At 34.8% G+C, this 13852-nt stretch overlaps 1 protein-coding gene across 3 annotated transcripts in view; it reads left to right on the forward strand.

The window, feature by feature from the left end:
* Positions 1-13852, forward strand: part of SCRN3 (secernin 3) — a 34558-nt gene that overhangs the window by 11222 nt on the left and 9484 nt on the right. For all 3 annotated transcript variants that reach the window (XM_026492533.4, XM_026492532.4, XM_026492534.4), the window contains exons 6-7: positions 8495-8657; positions 9846-10026. In XM_026492533.4, the coding sequence (XP_026348318.2) occupies positions 8495-8657; positions 9846-10026 (344 nt within the window). The remainder of the gene's footprint in view (positions 1-8494; positions 8658-9845; positions 10027-13852) is intronic.

The raw sequence follows: 13852 nt of genomic DNA on the forward strand, positions 1-13852 counted from the left end.
TTAGCAAATCTCAAACAAGATAAACTCAAATCCATGCCTAAATGTACAAACCACCAGAAACTGAAGACAAAGACAAAAATCTTGAAAGCAGCTAAAGAAAAAACTAATTACATATAGGTAAAAATGATTTCTGAGAGTTTATCATTTTAAACCATAGGGGCCTAAAGGCAATGAAACAACATTTTTAAAATTCTAAGAAAAAAGATCTGTGAAACCAGAATTCTATATTCAGCCAAAATATTCTTCAGGAATGAAGGAGAAATAAAAATATTCTGATATGTAAGAAAACTAAGAGACTTTGTTGCCAATAGTCTGCTCTAAAAGAAATTTTAAAGGAAGTTTTTTAGATAGAAAGGAAATGATACCACAGCGAAATGTGGAACTTTAACAGTGAAGGAAGAGCCACAGAAATGATAAATGTCTGGGTAAATATAATACTATGTTTCTCCTTTTAAGACTTTAAAAATATGTCTGACAGTTATAAGCCAACATTACATATCCTATAATACACAGAATAACCACAGTATAAAGAGGGGAGTACATGGAGACCTGTATGGTGGTAAGATTTCTACATTCTCCTTGAAATTTTAAAATATTAATTCTAGTAAGTGGAAAAGTTAAGTATGTATATTGTAATCCTAGAGCAACTTTTTAAAAAGCTATATAATAAGATATAGAAAAAAAAGTTGAACAGAGAAATTAAAATAGAATACTAAGAAAATATTCAAAAATAAGGCAAGAAAGGGGAAATGGAGGAACAAAAAACCAGAAGGATCAGACAGAAAACAAGCAATATAATGTAGACTTGAATTCCAACATATCTATAAGTATTAATGTTCTAAGCACACCAATTAAAAGTCAGAGCATGTGAGAGTGAACTTAAAAAACAAAACAAAACAAGACTCAGCTATTGCCAAATATGAGTAACTAACTTGAGGTGAAAAGTAGAAGGATGGGAGAACATATATCTTGTAAACACTCATCAAAAGACAGCTGGGTTGGTTATGTAAATATTAGATGAGTTAGACTTTAGAGCAGGATGAATTACCAGGGAAAAGAGGGATACTACATAATCAAAAAAAGGTCATTTTAATGGGATTATTATGTCTCCATGGTAAATATATATATGCATCTAACAACAAAGCTTCCAAATACATGAAGCAAGAACTGATAGAACTGAAAGGAGAAATAGGCAATTTCACAATTATAATTGGAGACTTCAGTACTTCTCTCTTAGTTATCAGAAGAACGACTGGACAGGAAATCTGCAAGAATATAAAAAAAACTGAACAGTACCATCAACCACTGGATCTAATCCATTATTTATAGGATACTCCACCCAAGAGTGTAATACACATTCTTTTCAAGTGCACGTCAAACATACACCAAGGTTGTCCATATCCTGGGTCATAAAACAAATCTTACCAAATTTAAAAGAAACATAACAAAGTATGGTCTCTGGTGATAATGAAATTAAATTTGAAATCAATTATAGGGGGATATCTAGAAAGTCCCCAATACTTGGAAATGACACATTTTGAATCTGTGGGTCAAAAAGAAGTCTCGAGGGAAATTAGAAAATATTTTGAGTGAAATGACGTGAAAATGGATATACCAAAATTGTGGGATGCAGCAGAAGTAGTGCTTACAGGGAAATCTGTAGCATTTAATACTTCTGGTTGATAATAAGAAAGGTCTCAACTCAACAATATAAACTTAAACTTTCACCTCAAGAAACAAAACAAAACAAAACAAACGAACCAAAAACGAACAAATATCCCAATCAAGGAAAAGGATGGAAATAATAAAGATAAAAGCAGAAATCAATAAAATTGAAATGAAAACAATGGAGAAATTGATCAAACTAAAACCTGGTTCTTTGAAAAGTTCAATAAAATTGATACACCCTAGACAGTTTGACAAAGAAAAAAAGGAAGACAACACAAGTTATATGTCAGGTAAAGAAATATCATTATCGACCCCACCATCATTGGGAGGATAACAGGGAAATACTACAAACTTTGAGGAAATGAACTCATTCCTTGAAAGCCACAAGCCACCAAAACTCACCTAAAAAGGAATAACTCTTGAGAGTTCTACACAGTTTAACTGGTTGTACTCAACCTTTAAACTCTACTGATGGGCAGCTCAAATTTCAGCTCCGTTCTTTTATCTTTAGCTGTGCAGCTGGCGGTCTGCCGATTCACAAAACAGATGGAAATTTGGGCAGGGTGTTTTGGGGTTTTTGTTTTGTTTTGTTTTGTTTTTGCACATAATTTGGGGGTTTTTCTAACTCTGTCTTTTATGGGATTCCTCTTTTACTTTCTAGTATCTGTGGTTGACCTCTAATTCTTCAGGCCATAAAGTCCAAGGTTTTCTGTAAATACTTGCACAATATTGCACAGCACTGACTGAGGCCTTCCCTTAGGCTAAAGCCAAGACAAAAATAGGAAATTTGTCCTGTGCTTCATCCCATCTTCCAAATGTCCCCCCTCCAGAATTTTCATGCTTTTGTTCACTGTAAAAAACCTTCAGGTGGTCTGTATTTTGTCCCAAGTTTATGTTATCTAAGGGAGGGTGGGTCTGATAGGAGCTTACTTTTAGCTTAATTGAAAGCAGAACTCCTTCCCATGTCATTTAATATATATTTTATTTATAGAAATATAGTCACATGATTCAAAATCCACAGGCACACAGGATGTATACAATGAAGTTATTTCCTTCTATCCCGTCCCTAGATATTAATTTCTTTTTTCACAGGTAATCCCTTATATATTCTTCCAGAGATAATATATGTTTAATGAAACAAATATGTATATGTAATTTTTTCTTTTTTTTACAGAAATGGTAGTATACCATACACATTTTTCTGCATATAACTTTTCTTTAGTTAGCAATATATAATGTAGATAATTCTATCTTAATATATTCAGAATTTTCTTATATTTTAACAGATGCATAGTTTTCTATAATTTTGATATCTTATTTTCATATGGTTGTATTTTAATTATTATATAGTAAAGACTAGTTGTATGAATCATACTTTTGTTAACAAATTTCCCATTATTTAGGTTGTTTTTAGTTTTTCATTATTGCAAATTATGTAATAAGCTTATAGCTTATTTATATTCCCACCCATGATTATTTTCCTAGAATATGTTTCTAGAAGTAGGAGGTAGGGTCAAAGCATATATGCATATTTTAAGGCTTTTGAAAAACATTGCCAAAATGACCACCAGAAAAGTTGCATCAATTTAAATTTCCATCAGCAATATTTGAGTGCCATTCTAATATATTTATCAATATAGGATATTATTTTGGTCAACCTTGATAAATTTTGTAGCAGAAATGGCATGTTATTATTTTAAAATAGAAATCTCTTACTAGTGAGATTAGACATGTTCTTATGTGTCTAATTGTTCTTATAATAATTCTTATGTTTGTTGAAAAATTATAATTTTTAAATTGCCTGTTTATTAATATATCTTCTTCCATTTTTATATTTGGTTACTACCAACTCTTAAAAAAACTTGTAGTTTATCTTTGTCCCTTTGCTTCCAGATAGCTCCAGAAAAGTAACTTCTATTTAGAAGATTATTGGGTGGCAGTTAACTACTAAATGGGTGATTCCATTAATATTTCAAAATATGTAACTAATATATTCTCCTTCACTTGAAGGATAAAATGGTTCTGTAAACCAATCAGAAAGCAACTACTCAGACATAGATCAGTGATTGATATTTGCTTCTTAGGTATTCATTAAGCACATTAGTAATCTGTTAGTTATTTGGTAGGACAGAAAAAAGTTTGTGACAATATTTTTAGAATGCCATAATGTCATTGTTTTCAAAATATTTAGTATTTTATATTTTGCTCTCCAGAAGAGTGTCTTATCATTTGAAAGGTTTTTAATAAGGTTTCTTAATGTTAGTTTGTCATTTTATAAATTGATTATTTAAACTGTCTTTTTTTTTTCATGTGGATGGGTATGTAGAAAATGCTAAAATGTGTTATTCTAAGGATTTTTAGACTTACTATTATTGTAAAAGTAGAGACTGAGTAGCACTTGCAGTACAATTACCATTTATTAAAAGCTATTGGGGTGGACACTGTGCTAAATGATTGCACTGTCTTCTCTCAGGAACTATGTGAAGTAGGTATTATCTTCATTTCACAAATGAGGAAACTGCTCTTCATTTATGTCCTCCATGAAACCGAAAAAAATGGACTCTCTTATTTGAGCTTATATTTCTCTCAGCACCTCATTCAGTGTCTTGCACTAGTATGTTGTATGTGTTTAATACGTATTTTTTGATTAAGTTAACAAAGTATTGTTAGTTGAATTAAATTGTAACTTACAGATAATTTAACAAAGATCACTGTTGTGTACTTTTTTCTGGCAATAAACGTAGAGGCTCAGGACATAATTTAGCAAGTATTCCTAAAAAAGTGAAGAATAACAACACATAATTAAGGTGGAGAGGAAAATGTCAAGAAAAGAAAGAAAAAATAGAGGTAATTATAAATAAATTAACCAATGTATCATAATAATTAATTCTGTTATATTTAACTACAAAATAGCTTGATTATACATAGATTTAAAATGCATACGTGATTATAGCAAGAGTTGCATCTGACACGAAACTTGTTTTTCTCCTCAAGTAGAAAGTACAGTTCATCCAGCTTTCTGTGCTTTGCCAAAAGAATAAATGTCTTTCCAATACTTTCATAGAAAATTGTCTAGTAGTACATTATAGTTAATTTTTCCTATGATTTTTCTAGATGGAAGAGCCTACCTTTCTTCTTTCCAGCTACCTGATAGCTATTAACTGTGCTGCATGTATATCCAAATTGTATCTATATTCACTCATGTATTTTAAATAACTAGTTTAAATTGCAGTGAAATTGCACCCTGTGTTTTGCATTCATTTTACTGAACCCTGCTACTGCAGTCTCAGTACTTATTCAATGCTTGCTAGTGGATTACTTACAGCTATCCTACTCAAGTGATCATGTAAATCCTTCCTTCATTTTGAGAATTGTAGGTTTTGAATACAGAAAACATTTTCATAATACCTGTATTATTGCAGTGTTATGGTTCTGACACTGTTTTCATTAAAACTTGCCATTTATAGGAATTTAGATTTGAATCATTTTAAAATCTCACTAGGTGCGGAAGCTATGTGTCTGATAGATAGGTGTGGATGGTAGGCTTTTGCTTTATTGTTTAGTTTTAATGTTAAGGGCTGTTTTCAAATACACCCTCTTTTTTTCTTCCTGCATTTGCTCAAAATTAACAGAAAGATTCGTTCTTATAACAAGTTATCTATAAATTATTTTTCTTGAATTTGAAGTCATAGCTACCCTAAGGAGAAATGGAAAATTTGCCATTAACGTGAAACAGTTGGTAACGTATATGATTGACTGAAGGTGTAACATTAAATTATTTTATATGGAAGTCAATTTTATTTTAATTTAAAATGTCACAGAATCACATTTTGAGCACAGACTTGCTGTAAGGTTTTCCTTTTAATTATTCCCATGTATCGTGGGAATGGGGAAAGGATTCTTGTTTCTCATGCTCTCTTTGTCTTTGTGAGTTATTTCATTTTTTATTTCTTTACTGTCATTGTAATAGGGTATTAGGAGAGAGGAAACAAATACCTGTGGTCAACCAACTGTGTTAAATGAAAGTTATTTGTTTCTTTGGAACTAATTTTAATGCATTAGTTAAACATTTCCAATATAAAGTATCTGAAAATATCTAATGGCAGGAACTATATGTTTTATGTATTTTTTAACTCTACTTTTTACAGTATGGGTCTATCATGTTCGTTACTATTACTGAAAAATTGATACTAGTTGAGGGTAAAAAGGGACTGATGGGCGGCTTAATAGTGGAGCGGTTAAAAGCACTAACCTGGACTTCTGCTTCTGGTTATCAAGGAGTAACTACTATTAGACTAACCTCCCCCCAAGAATAACTATAAAAGCTGGAGAAATAAAAGCCACTGTTTGAAGGTATAGGTGAACACCCGAAACAGTTAGGACCTGAGGGCCTAGATCCAAGAGATTGAGAAAAGATTAGCTACGCTTTGAGAAGTGCCTGACCTTCTACGTCACAATTTCTCCTTAAAACAAGTTTTGACTTCTAAGCAGCACAAATGTAGGATGAGACATTGAGAAATCAAGACAAAAGTAGTTGCTAAGAGCCTAAGAAACTAAGTAGAGATTTGGGAATCTCACAAGGCCTTAGGAACAAAACTTAGATCTAATAGTGAACCAGGAAGAGGCCTGGGAAACACCCCAGGCTTTCAGTTGAGACCCCAGAAAAGCTACAATAGGGAATATACCAGTCTCAACTGGATCAATAGGTAATCTACTTATATTCTGTCCGTTTGCCAGAAGAAAATTAAATCCTCTGTTGAGGAAAACATCATGAAGAGCTTCTACAGACTTTCATCCATAGTGTCCAACATTCAATAAAAAAATTATCAGACATGCCAAGGAATAAGACTAAATGACTGAAAACCGAGAGAGAGGAGACAGTAGAAAGTGACTCACTGGTATTCACAAACTAGCCTCATCAGACAGAGACTTAAATTAGTAGGTTTTGGGCGCTTGGGTGGCTCAGTCGGTTAAGCATCTGCCTTCAACTCAGGCCATGGTCTCAAGGTCCTGGGATCAAGTCCCAAGTCAGGCTGCCTGCTCAGCGGGGAGTCTGCTTCTCCCTTTCCCTCTGCCCCTCCACTCGTGCTCTCACTTTCTCAAATAAATAATTTTAAAAAATTATCTTTATGATTATGTTGCAGTAAAATTATATTCTCTTACCACTTTTTTGGAAAAATTACACTTGATTTATTCTTCTAAGAATTAGTATATTAAAATTCTAACCTAAATTTTGTTAACTATAAGCTTATATAAATTTATTTTTGTAATATTATTTCATTTTAAAGACCTGATCAATCCTTTTCCTCCACTATTTACCATGAAATTTTTATTCTTTTTTAAACGTGCTACTTTATATGGCTATTTTCTAGGATCATTTTCTTTTGATAATGAGAATTTCTTGTTTTATTCAGAGGAAGGCTTTTAAATCTATTCTGAACTCTTCAGGAAAGATCTTTTTTTGAATTGTTAACAGTGGTCACCCCAACTGAAATTGGACCGGGGACTTTCACTTCTTTACATTCACAGAGCTACATATCTATGTCAAAGTGAATCAGTATCTATCTGTCTGTCTGTTTCTCTGTCTCTCCATTTCCTAGGACAGCGTGTGGCATTTAGTAGATGCTCAATAAGTATGTGTTGAATGAATGAGAACTAAACAGAGAAAAATCCATTCTTGTCTTTAGAGAATTTATAATCTAATGGCAGAGATAGGACCAAAATATACAAAAGATCAGGAATGCTTATAGGAAAGAAAAGCTTATTTCAATTAAGCTTAATGGTAAGTTTTAATTTGAGGGAGTTTTAATTTTAATTTGATTCAGAGGGAATTGAGAGTCAAATTTTTGGGAAGAGAATTATGACATGTTAGAAGAAGGTATTTGGGCTACTTTTGGAGGACTGTGTTGTGTAGGAGTAAGATTATTCATCTTGTCATGAGGTAGTTATTTCCTGAACCACATCTTTGACTATGGATATGTATAGCAAGGAGCAGAGCTGTCTGAAGGCATGATAGGCTTTTTAAATTTTTTGGTGGAAATGCCTTGCAAATACATTCTGAATTCTGAGGCTCTCTGTAACCATGGCCATGTTGTGTTTACTAAAGAGATAAAATAGATTTTTTTCTATTTTTCTAAAATAAAAAACTCCTTAAAATATCAAACTTCACATATGAAAAGAGAAAACAAAATATAATGCCGTCTATTTTCATCACACACAATGGACTTTTAAGTTGTTTAAGTAGTCCAGCAGAATTACGTTCATTAAAATTCCATTAACCAATAATGTGTTTGGTCTCCTTCATTCCCACTCTGGTTACAATTCACACTTTCAGATAAGGGTATTAATGTCAGGTACAGAAATTATTACAGGAAAAGGAATATGTTATTTTATAAAGAACATCTTGTATAATATTGGAAACCAAGCACAATGTTCTCTTAATATTTGGTTCCCAGAATAGATAGACTCAGATAGTAGTTACTGATATTGTCAGTTCATTGCTAACTAAACACACCTTAAAAAGTTTTGTTAAGGGCAACAAAACTGAGTGTATATTGCATTTTTTTCTTTCTTAGTAAGTTACAATTTTACCTGATATAATGGTTTTGAGACTTTGTATTTTATATTTTCTAAAATCTTCCTTATAACAGTAGAATGAGACTAATCTAATAGTTATGATACAAACTTTGTTTATAGTCAATCTCTAATTTATACCTAGACCATTATCTCATTTTATATATTATCAATAGAGAAAGCAGTTCATATTTACAGTATGTCAATCTACAAATTCATATGTATTTGATGATTTTTAAAATGATTTCCCTAGGAAATATAACTTTTGAAACAATGATGGAAATTCTCCGAGATAAACCAAGTGGCATTAATATGGAGGGAGAATTCCTGACCACTGCAAGCATGGTTTCTATTTTACCTCAAGACTCCAGCATTCCTTGCATTCACTTCTTCACAGGGACTCCTGATCCTGAGAGGTAAAGTCATAAAATATTTTAAATCAGCAAGTGGTCAGGGAGTAGGGTAGTCATTAGTCTGTTGGTGATTTTGCCAGGCTAAATTTTTCTCTTTTTTTTTCTTTTTTTTTTTTTTTAAGATTTTATTTATTTATTTGACAGAGAGAGACAGCCAGCGAGAGAGGGAACACAAGCAGGGGGAGTGGGAGAGGAAGAAGCAGGCTCCCAGCAGAGGAGCCTGATGCGGGGCTCGATCCCAGGACCCTGGGATCAGGCCCTGAGCCAAAGGCAGACGCTTAACGACTGCGCCACCCAGGTGCCCCAGGCTAAATTTTTCTTAACACAAATATGATATTAATTTTTGGATGCATTTTCTGTTCAGGGTGTAGTCTGCCATTTCCATATGTATATAACTGCCATAACTATTCTCATTTTTATAGGACAAAATGTTAATAGTGTCTTGTATGCAGTTATCCCTACTCTCTTTCCCCAAATATATTTAAATTTGTCAAGAAGAAAAAAGTAGATGGTTTTCTTTTGCAGATTCAGTATTGCATTATTAGATGATTAACAACAGTAAAAAGATTAAATGATGTAGTCGTGTCAGATTTAGATGGTTACTTATCTATTCATATCTAGAAAATACATGCATATAAAATTTAAACTGTCAGTAGTTGAAGCTGTATCTAAAGCAGGATTTGTATAGACTATCTTTAGTCATTAGTGTCTCTCATAGAACTTAATGTACATTACATTTTGAAGTGATCTTATATTCACTATCTCCTACGGTTACGCTCTTTCATGTTATTAAAGATATTTTCAAGAAGATGGAGTGAGACTCATGAATACCTTATTAATACTGCTGCTGATTTTCATTCCAAATCCTAAACCTCAGTCTATAACACTGAGGATTGATCTTACCCTTGGGCTGTGGAGTTTGCAGTAGAAAATGATGAACTGTAACTCCACTTGGCACTGTTTCTGTGCCAGGCCCTTTGTTAGGTTCACGGAGGGCTAAATAAAGTGTGTTCCAGCCCCAGAGGAGAGCTCAGTGTACCAGGAAAGACAGACATGGGTATAAGTAGTATGACAGGAACAATTAGGATGTAGCAAATTAATAGAAGCTAGAGGGAATCTTAAAAGATTTAGAATAATGCTGAATATTTTTATATCCCCACAAGCCAATTTAATGAAGACTTTTTCTTCTAGATCCGTTTTTAAGCCTTTCATATTTGTACCAAATATTTCACAACTATTGGATACCAGTTCACCAACATTTGAACTTGAAGATCCAGTTAAAAAGAAGCCACGTTTTCAGTTTAAGCCTGACAGAAGACACCCGCTCTACCAAAAACATCAACAGGCATTGGAAGTAATAGATAAAAAGGAGGTATGATTAAATTATATTCTGTTTTACCATTAAGAATAGTTTAAGGGGCGCCTGGGTGGCTCAGTCGTTAAGTGTCTGCCTTTGGCCCAGGGTGTGATCCCAGGGTGCTGGGATCGAGCCCTGCATCGGGCTCCCTGCTCCGCTGAGAGCCTGCTTCTTCCTCTCCCACTCCCCCTGCTTGTGTTCGCTCTCTCGCTGGCTGTCTCTCTCTCTGTCAAATAAATAAATAAAATCTTTAAAAAAAAAAAAGAATAGTTTCCAGTATGGTTCAATCCACATTTTGAACTTCGGAATTTCAGCTTTCTTTCCTTCCTTCATCTAAAAACAGGTTTAAAAATAGTTTAGATGCTTAGATTATAGTAGAGCTGTAACCAAAGGTTAAAAATAATGGTTAAGAATGCATTGTGAGGGTGCCTGGATGGCACAGTCAGTTAGGCATCTGCCTTTGGCTCAGGTCATGATCCCAGGGTCCTGGGATCGAGTCCCGTATCAGGCTGTCTGCTCAGCGGGGAGCCTGCTTCTCCCTCTCCTCATCTCCTCCTATCTGCCCTGCTCATGGGGCTCTTTCTCTCTTAAATACATAAATAAATTAATAAAATCTTTTTTTTTTTTTTTTTTTTTTTTTTTTTTTTTTTTTTTTTTAATTAATAATGATTTTTTATTATATTATGTTAGTCACCATACAGTACATCCCCGGTTTTCGATGTAAGGCTCGATGATTCATTAGTTGTGTATAACACCCAGTGCACCATGCAATATGTGCCCTCCTTACTACCCATCACCGGTCTATCCCATTCCCCCACCCCCCTCCCCTCTGTAGCCCTCAGTTTGTTTCTCATAGTCCATAGTCTTTCATGTTTCATTCCCCCTTCTGATTACCCCCCCTTCCTTTATCCCTTTCTTCCCCTACTGATCATTCTAGTTCTTATGTTCCATAGATGAGAGAAATCATATGATAGTTGTCTTTCTCTGCTTGACTTATTTCACTAAGCATTATCTCCTCCAGTGCCGTCCATGTTGTAGCAAATGTTGAGAACTCATTCTTTCTGATTGCTGAGTAATATTCCATTGTATATATGGACCACAACTTCTTAATCCAGTCATCTGTTGCAGGGCATCTCGGCTCCTTCCACGATTTAGCTATTGTGGACATTGCTGCTATGAACATTGGGGTGCATATGGCCCTTCTCTTCACTACGTCTGTATCTTTGGGGTAAACACCCAGTAGCGCAATGGCTGGATCATAGGGTAGCTCAATTTTTAACTTTTTAAGGGACCTCCACACGGTTTTCCAGAGTGGCTGTACCAACTTGCATTCCCACCAACAATGTAGGAGGGATCCCCTTTCTCCACATCCTCTCCAACAATTGTTGTTTCTTGCCTTGTCTATTTTTGCCATTCTAACTGGCGTAAGGTGGTATCTCAGTGTGGTTTTGATTTGAATTTCCTTGATGGCTAATGATTTTGAACATTTTTTCATGTGTCTGTTAGCCATTTGTATGTCTTCATTGGAAAAGTGTCTGTTCATATCTTCTGCCCATTTTTTGATTTGTTTATTTGTTTCTCGTGTATTGAGTTTGAGAAGTTCTTTGTAGATCTTGGATACCAGTCCTTTATCTGTAGTGTCATTTGCAAATATATTCTCCCATTCCGTGGGCTGCCTCTTAGTTTTTCTGACTGTTTCCTTGGATGTGCAGAAACTTTTAATCTTGATGAAGTCCCATAAATTCATTTTATCTTTTGTTTCTCTTGCCTTTGGGGATGTGTCATGAAAAAGGTTGCTTTGGCTGATGTCGTAGAGGTTGCTGCCTATGTTCTCCTCTAGAATTTTGATGGATTCCTGTCTCACATCGAGGTCTTTCATCCATTTGGAGTTTATTTTTGTGTATGGTGTGAGATAGTGGTCAAGTTTCATTCTTTTGCATGTAGCTGTCCAATTTTCCCAGCACCATTTATTGAAGAGACTGTCTTTTTCCCACCAGATGTTTTTTCCTGCTTTATCAAATATTAGTTGCCCAAAGAGCTGAGGGTCCATTTCTGGGCTCTCTATTCTGTTCCATTGGTCTATGTGTCTGTTTTTGTGCCAGTACCATGCTGTCTTTGTGATCACAGCTTTGTAGTACAGCTCGAAGTCCGGCATTGTGATACCCCCAGCTTTGTTTTTCCTTTTCAACAGTTCCTTGGAGATTCGGGGTCTTTTCTGGTTCCATACAAATTTAAGGACTATTTGTTCCAGTTCTTTGAAAAACGTTCTCGGTATTTTGATCGGGATAGCATTGAAAGTGTAGATTGCTCTGGGTAGCATGGACATTTTAACTATGTTAATTCTTCCGATCCATGAGCATGGAATATCTTTCCATCTTTTTATGTCTTCCTCAATGTCTTTTAAGAGTGATTTATAGTTTCTAGAATAAAGGTCCTTTACGTCTCTGGTTAAGTTAATTCCAAGGTAACGTATGGTTTTTGGTGCTATTGTAAATGGGATGGATTCCCTGATTTCTCTTTCTTCGTTCTCGTTATTCGTGTACAGAAATGCAACTGATTTCTGAGCATTGATTTTGTATCCCGCCACGTTACTGAATTGCTCTATAACTTCTAATAGTTTGGGAGTGGCTTCTTTTGGGTTTTCCATATAGAGTATCATGTCGTCTGCGAAGAGAGACATTTTGACTTCTTCTTTGCCGATTTGAATACCTTTGATCCCTTTTTGTTGTCTGATTGCTGTTGCAAGGACTTCTAGTACTATGTTGAATAATAGTGGCGAGAGTGGGCATCCTTGTCGTGTTCCTGATCTTAAGGGAAAGGCTTCCAGCTTTTCCCCATTGAGAATAATATTTGCAGTAGGCTTTTCATAGATGGCTTTTATGAGATTGAGAAATGTACCTTCTATTCCTACACTCTGAAGGGTTTTAATCAGGAAAGGATGCTGTATTTTGTCAAATGCTTTTTCGGCATCGATTGAGAGGATCATATGGTTCTTGAGTCTTTTCTTGTTGATATGATGTATCACGCTGATTGATTTGCGAATATTGAACCACGCTTGCATCCCAGGTATGAATCCCACTTGATCGTGGTGGATAATCCTTTTAATGAACTGTTGGATTCTATTAGCAAGTATCTTGTTGAGGATTTTGGCGTCCATATTCATTAGGGAAATCGGTCTGTAATTCTCCTTTTTGAGGGGGTCTTTGCCTGGTTTGGGGATCAAGGTAATATTGGCCTCATAGAATGAGTTTGGTAGCTTTCCTTCTGTTTCTATTTTTTGAAATAGCTTTAGGAGAATAGGTATTATTTCTTCTTTGAATGTTTGGTAGAATTCCCCAGGAAAACCGTCCGGGCCTGGAGTTTTGTTATTTGGAAGGTTGTTTATCACTGACTCAATTTCTTCATAATTAATTGGCCTGTTTAAGAAACCAATTTCTTCCTTTTTCAATCTTGGTAGTTTATAGGTTTCCAGGAAGGATTCCATCTCTTCCAGATTGCTTAGTTTATTGGCATATAGCTGTTGATAAAAATTTCTAATAATCCTTCCAATTTCAGTGGTGTTCGTCGTGACCTCTCCTTTTTCATTCATAATTTTAATAATCTGGGTCCTTTCTCTTTTCTTTTGGATAAGTCTTGCCAGTGGTCTGTCAATTTTATTGATTCTCTCCAAGAACCAGCTTCTAGTCCTGTTGATCTGCTCTACTGTACTTCTGGTTTCTGCTTGATTGATTTCAGCTCTAATTTTGGTCAACTGCTTCCTCGTGCGTGGATTAGGCCTGTCCCTCTGTTGCTGTTCCAGCTTCTTGAGGTGAGAATATAAAAACTGCATTTTAGATTTTTC

Source organism: Ursus arctos, unplaced genomic scaffold (genome assembly GCF_023065955.2).
Source record: "Ursus arctos isolate Adak ecotype North America unplaced genomic scaffold, UrsArc2.0 scaffold_1, whole genome shotgun sequence".
NCBI lineage: Eukaryota > Metazoa > Chordata > Mammalia > Carnivora > Ursidae > Ursus > Ursus arctos.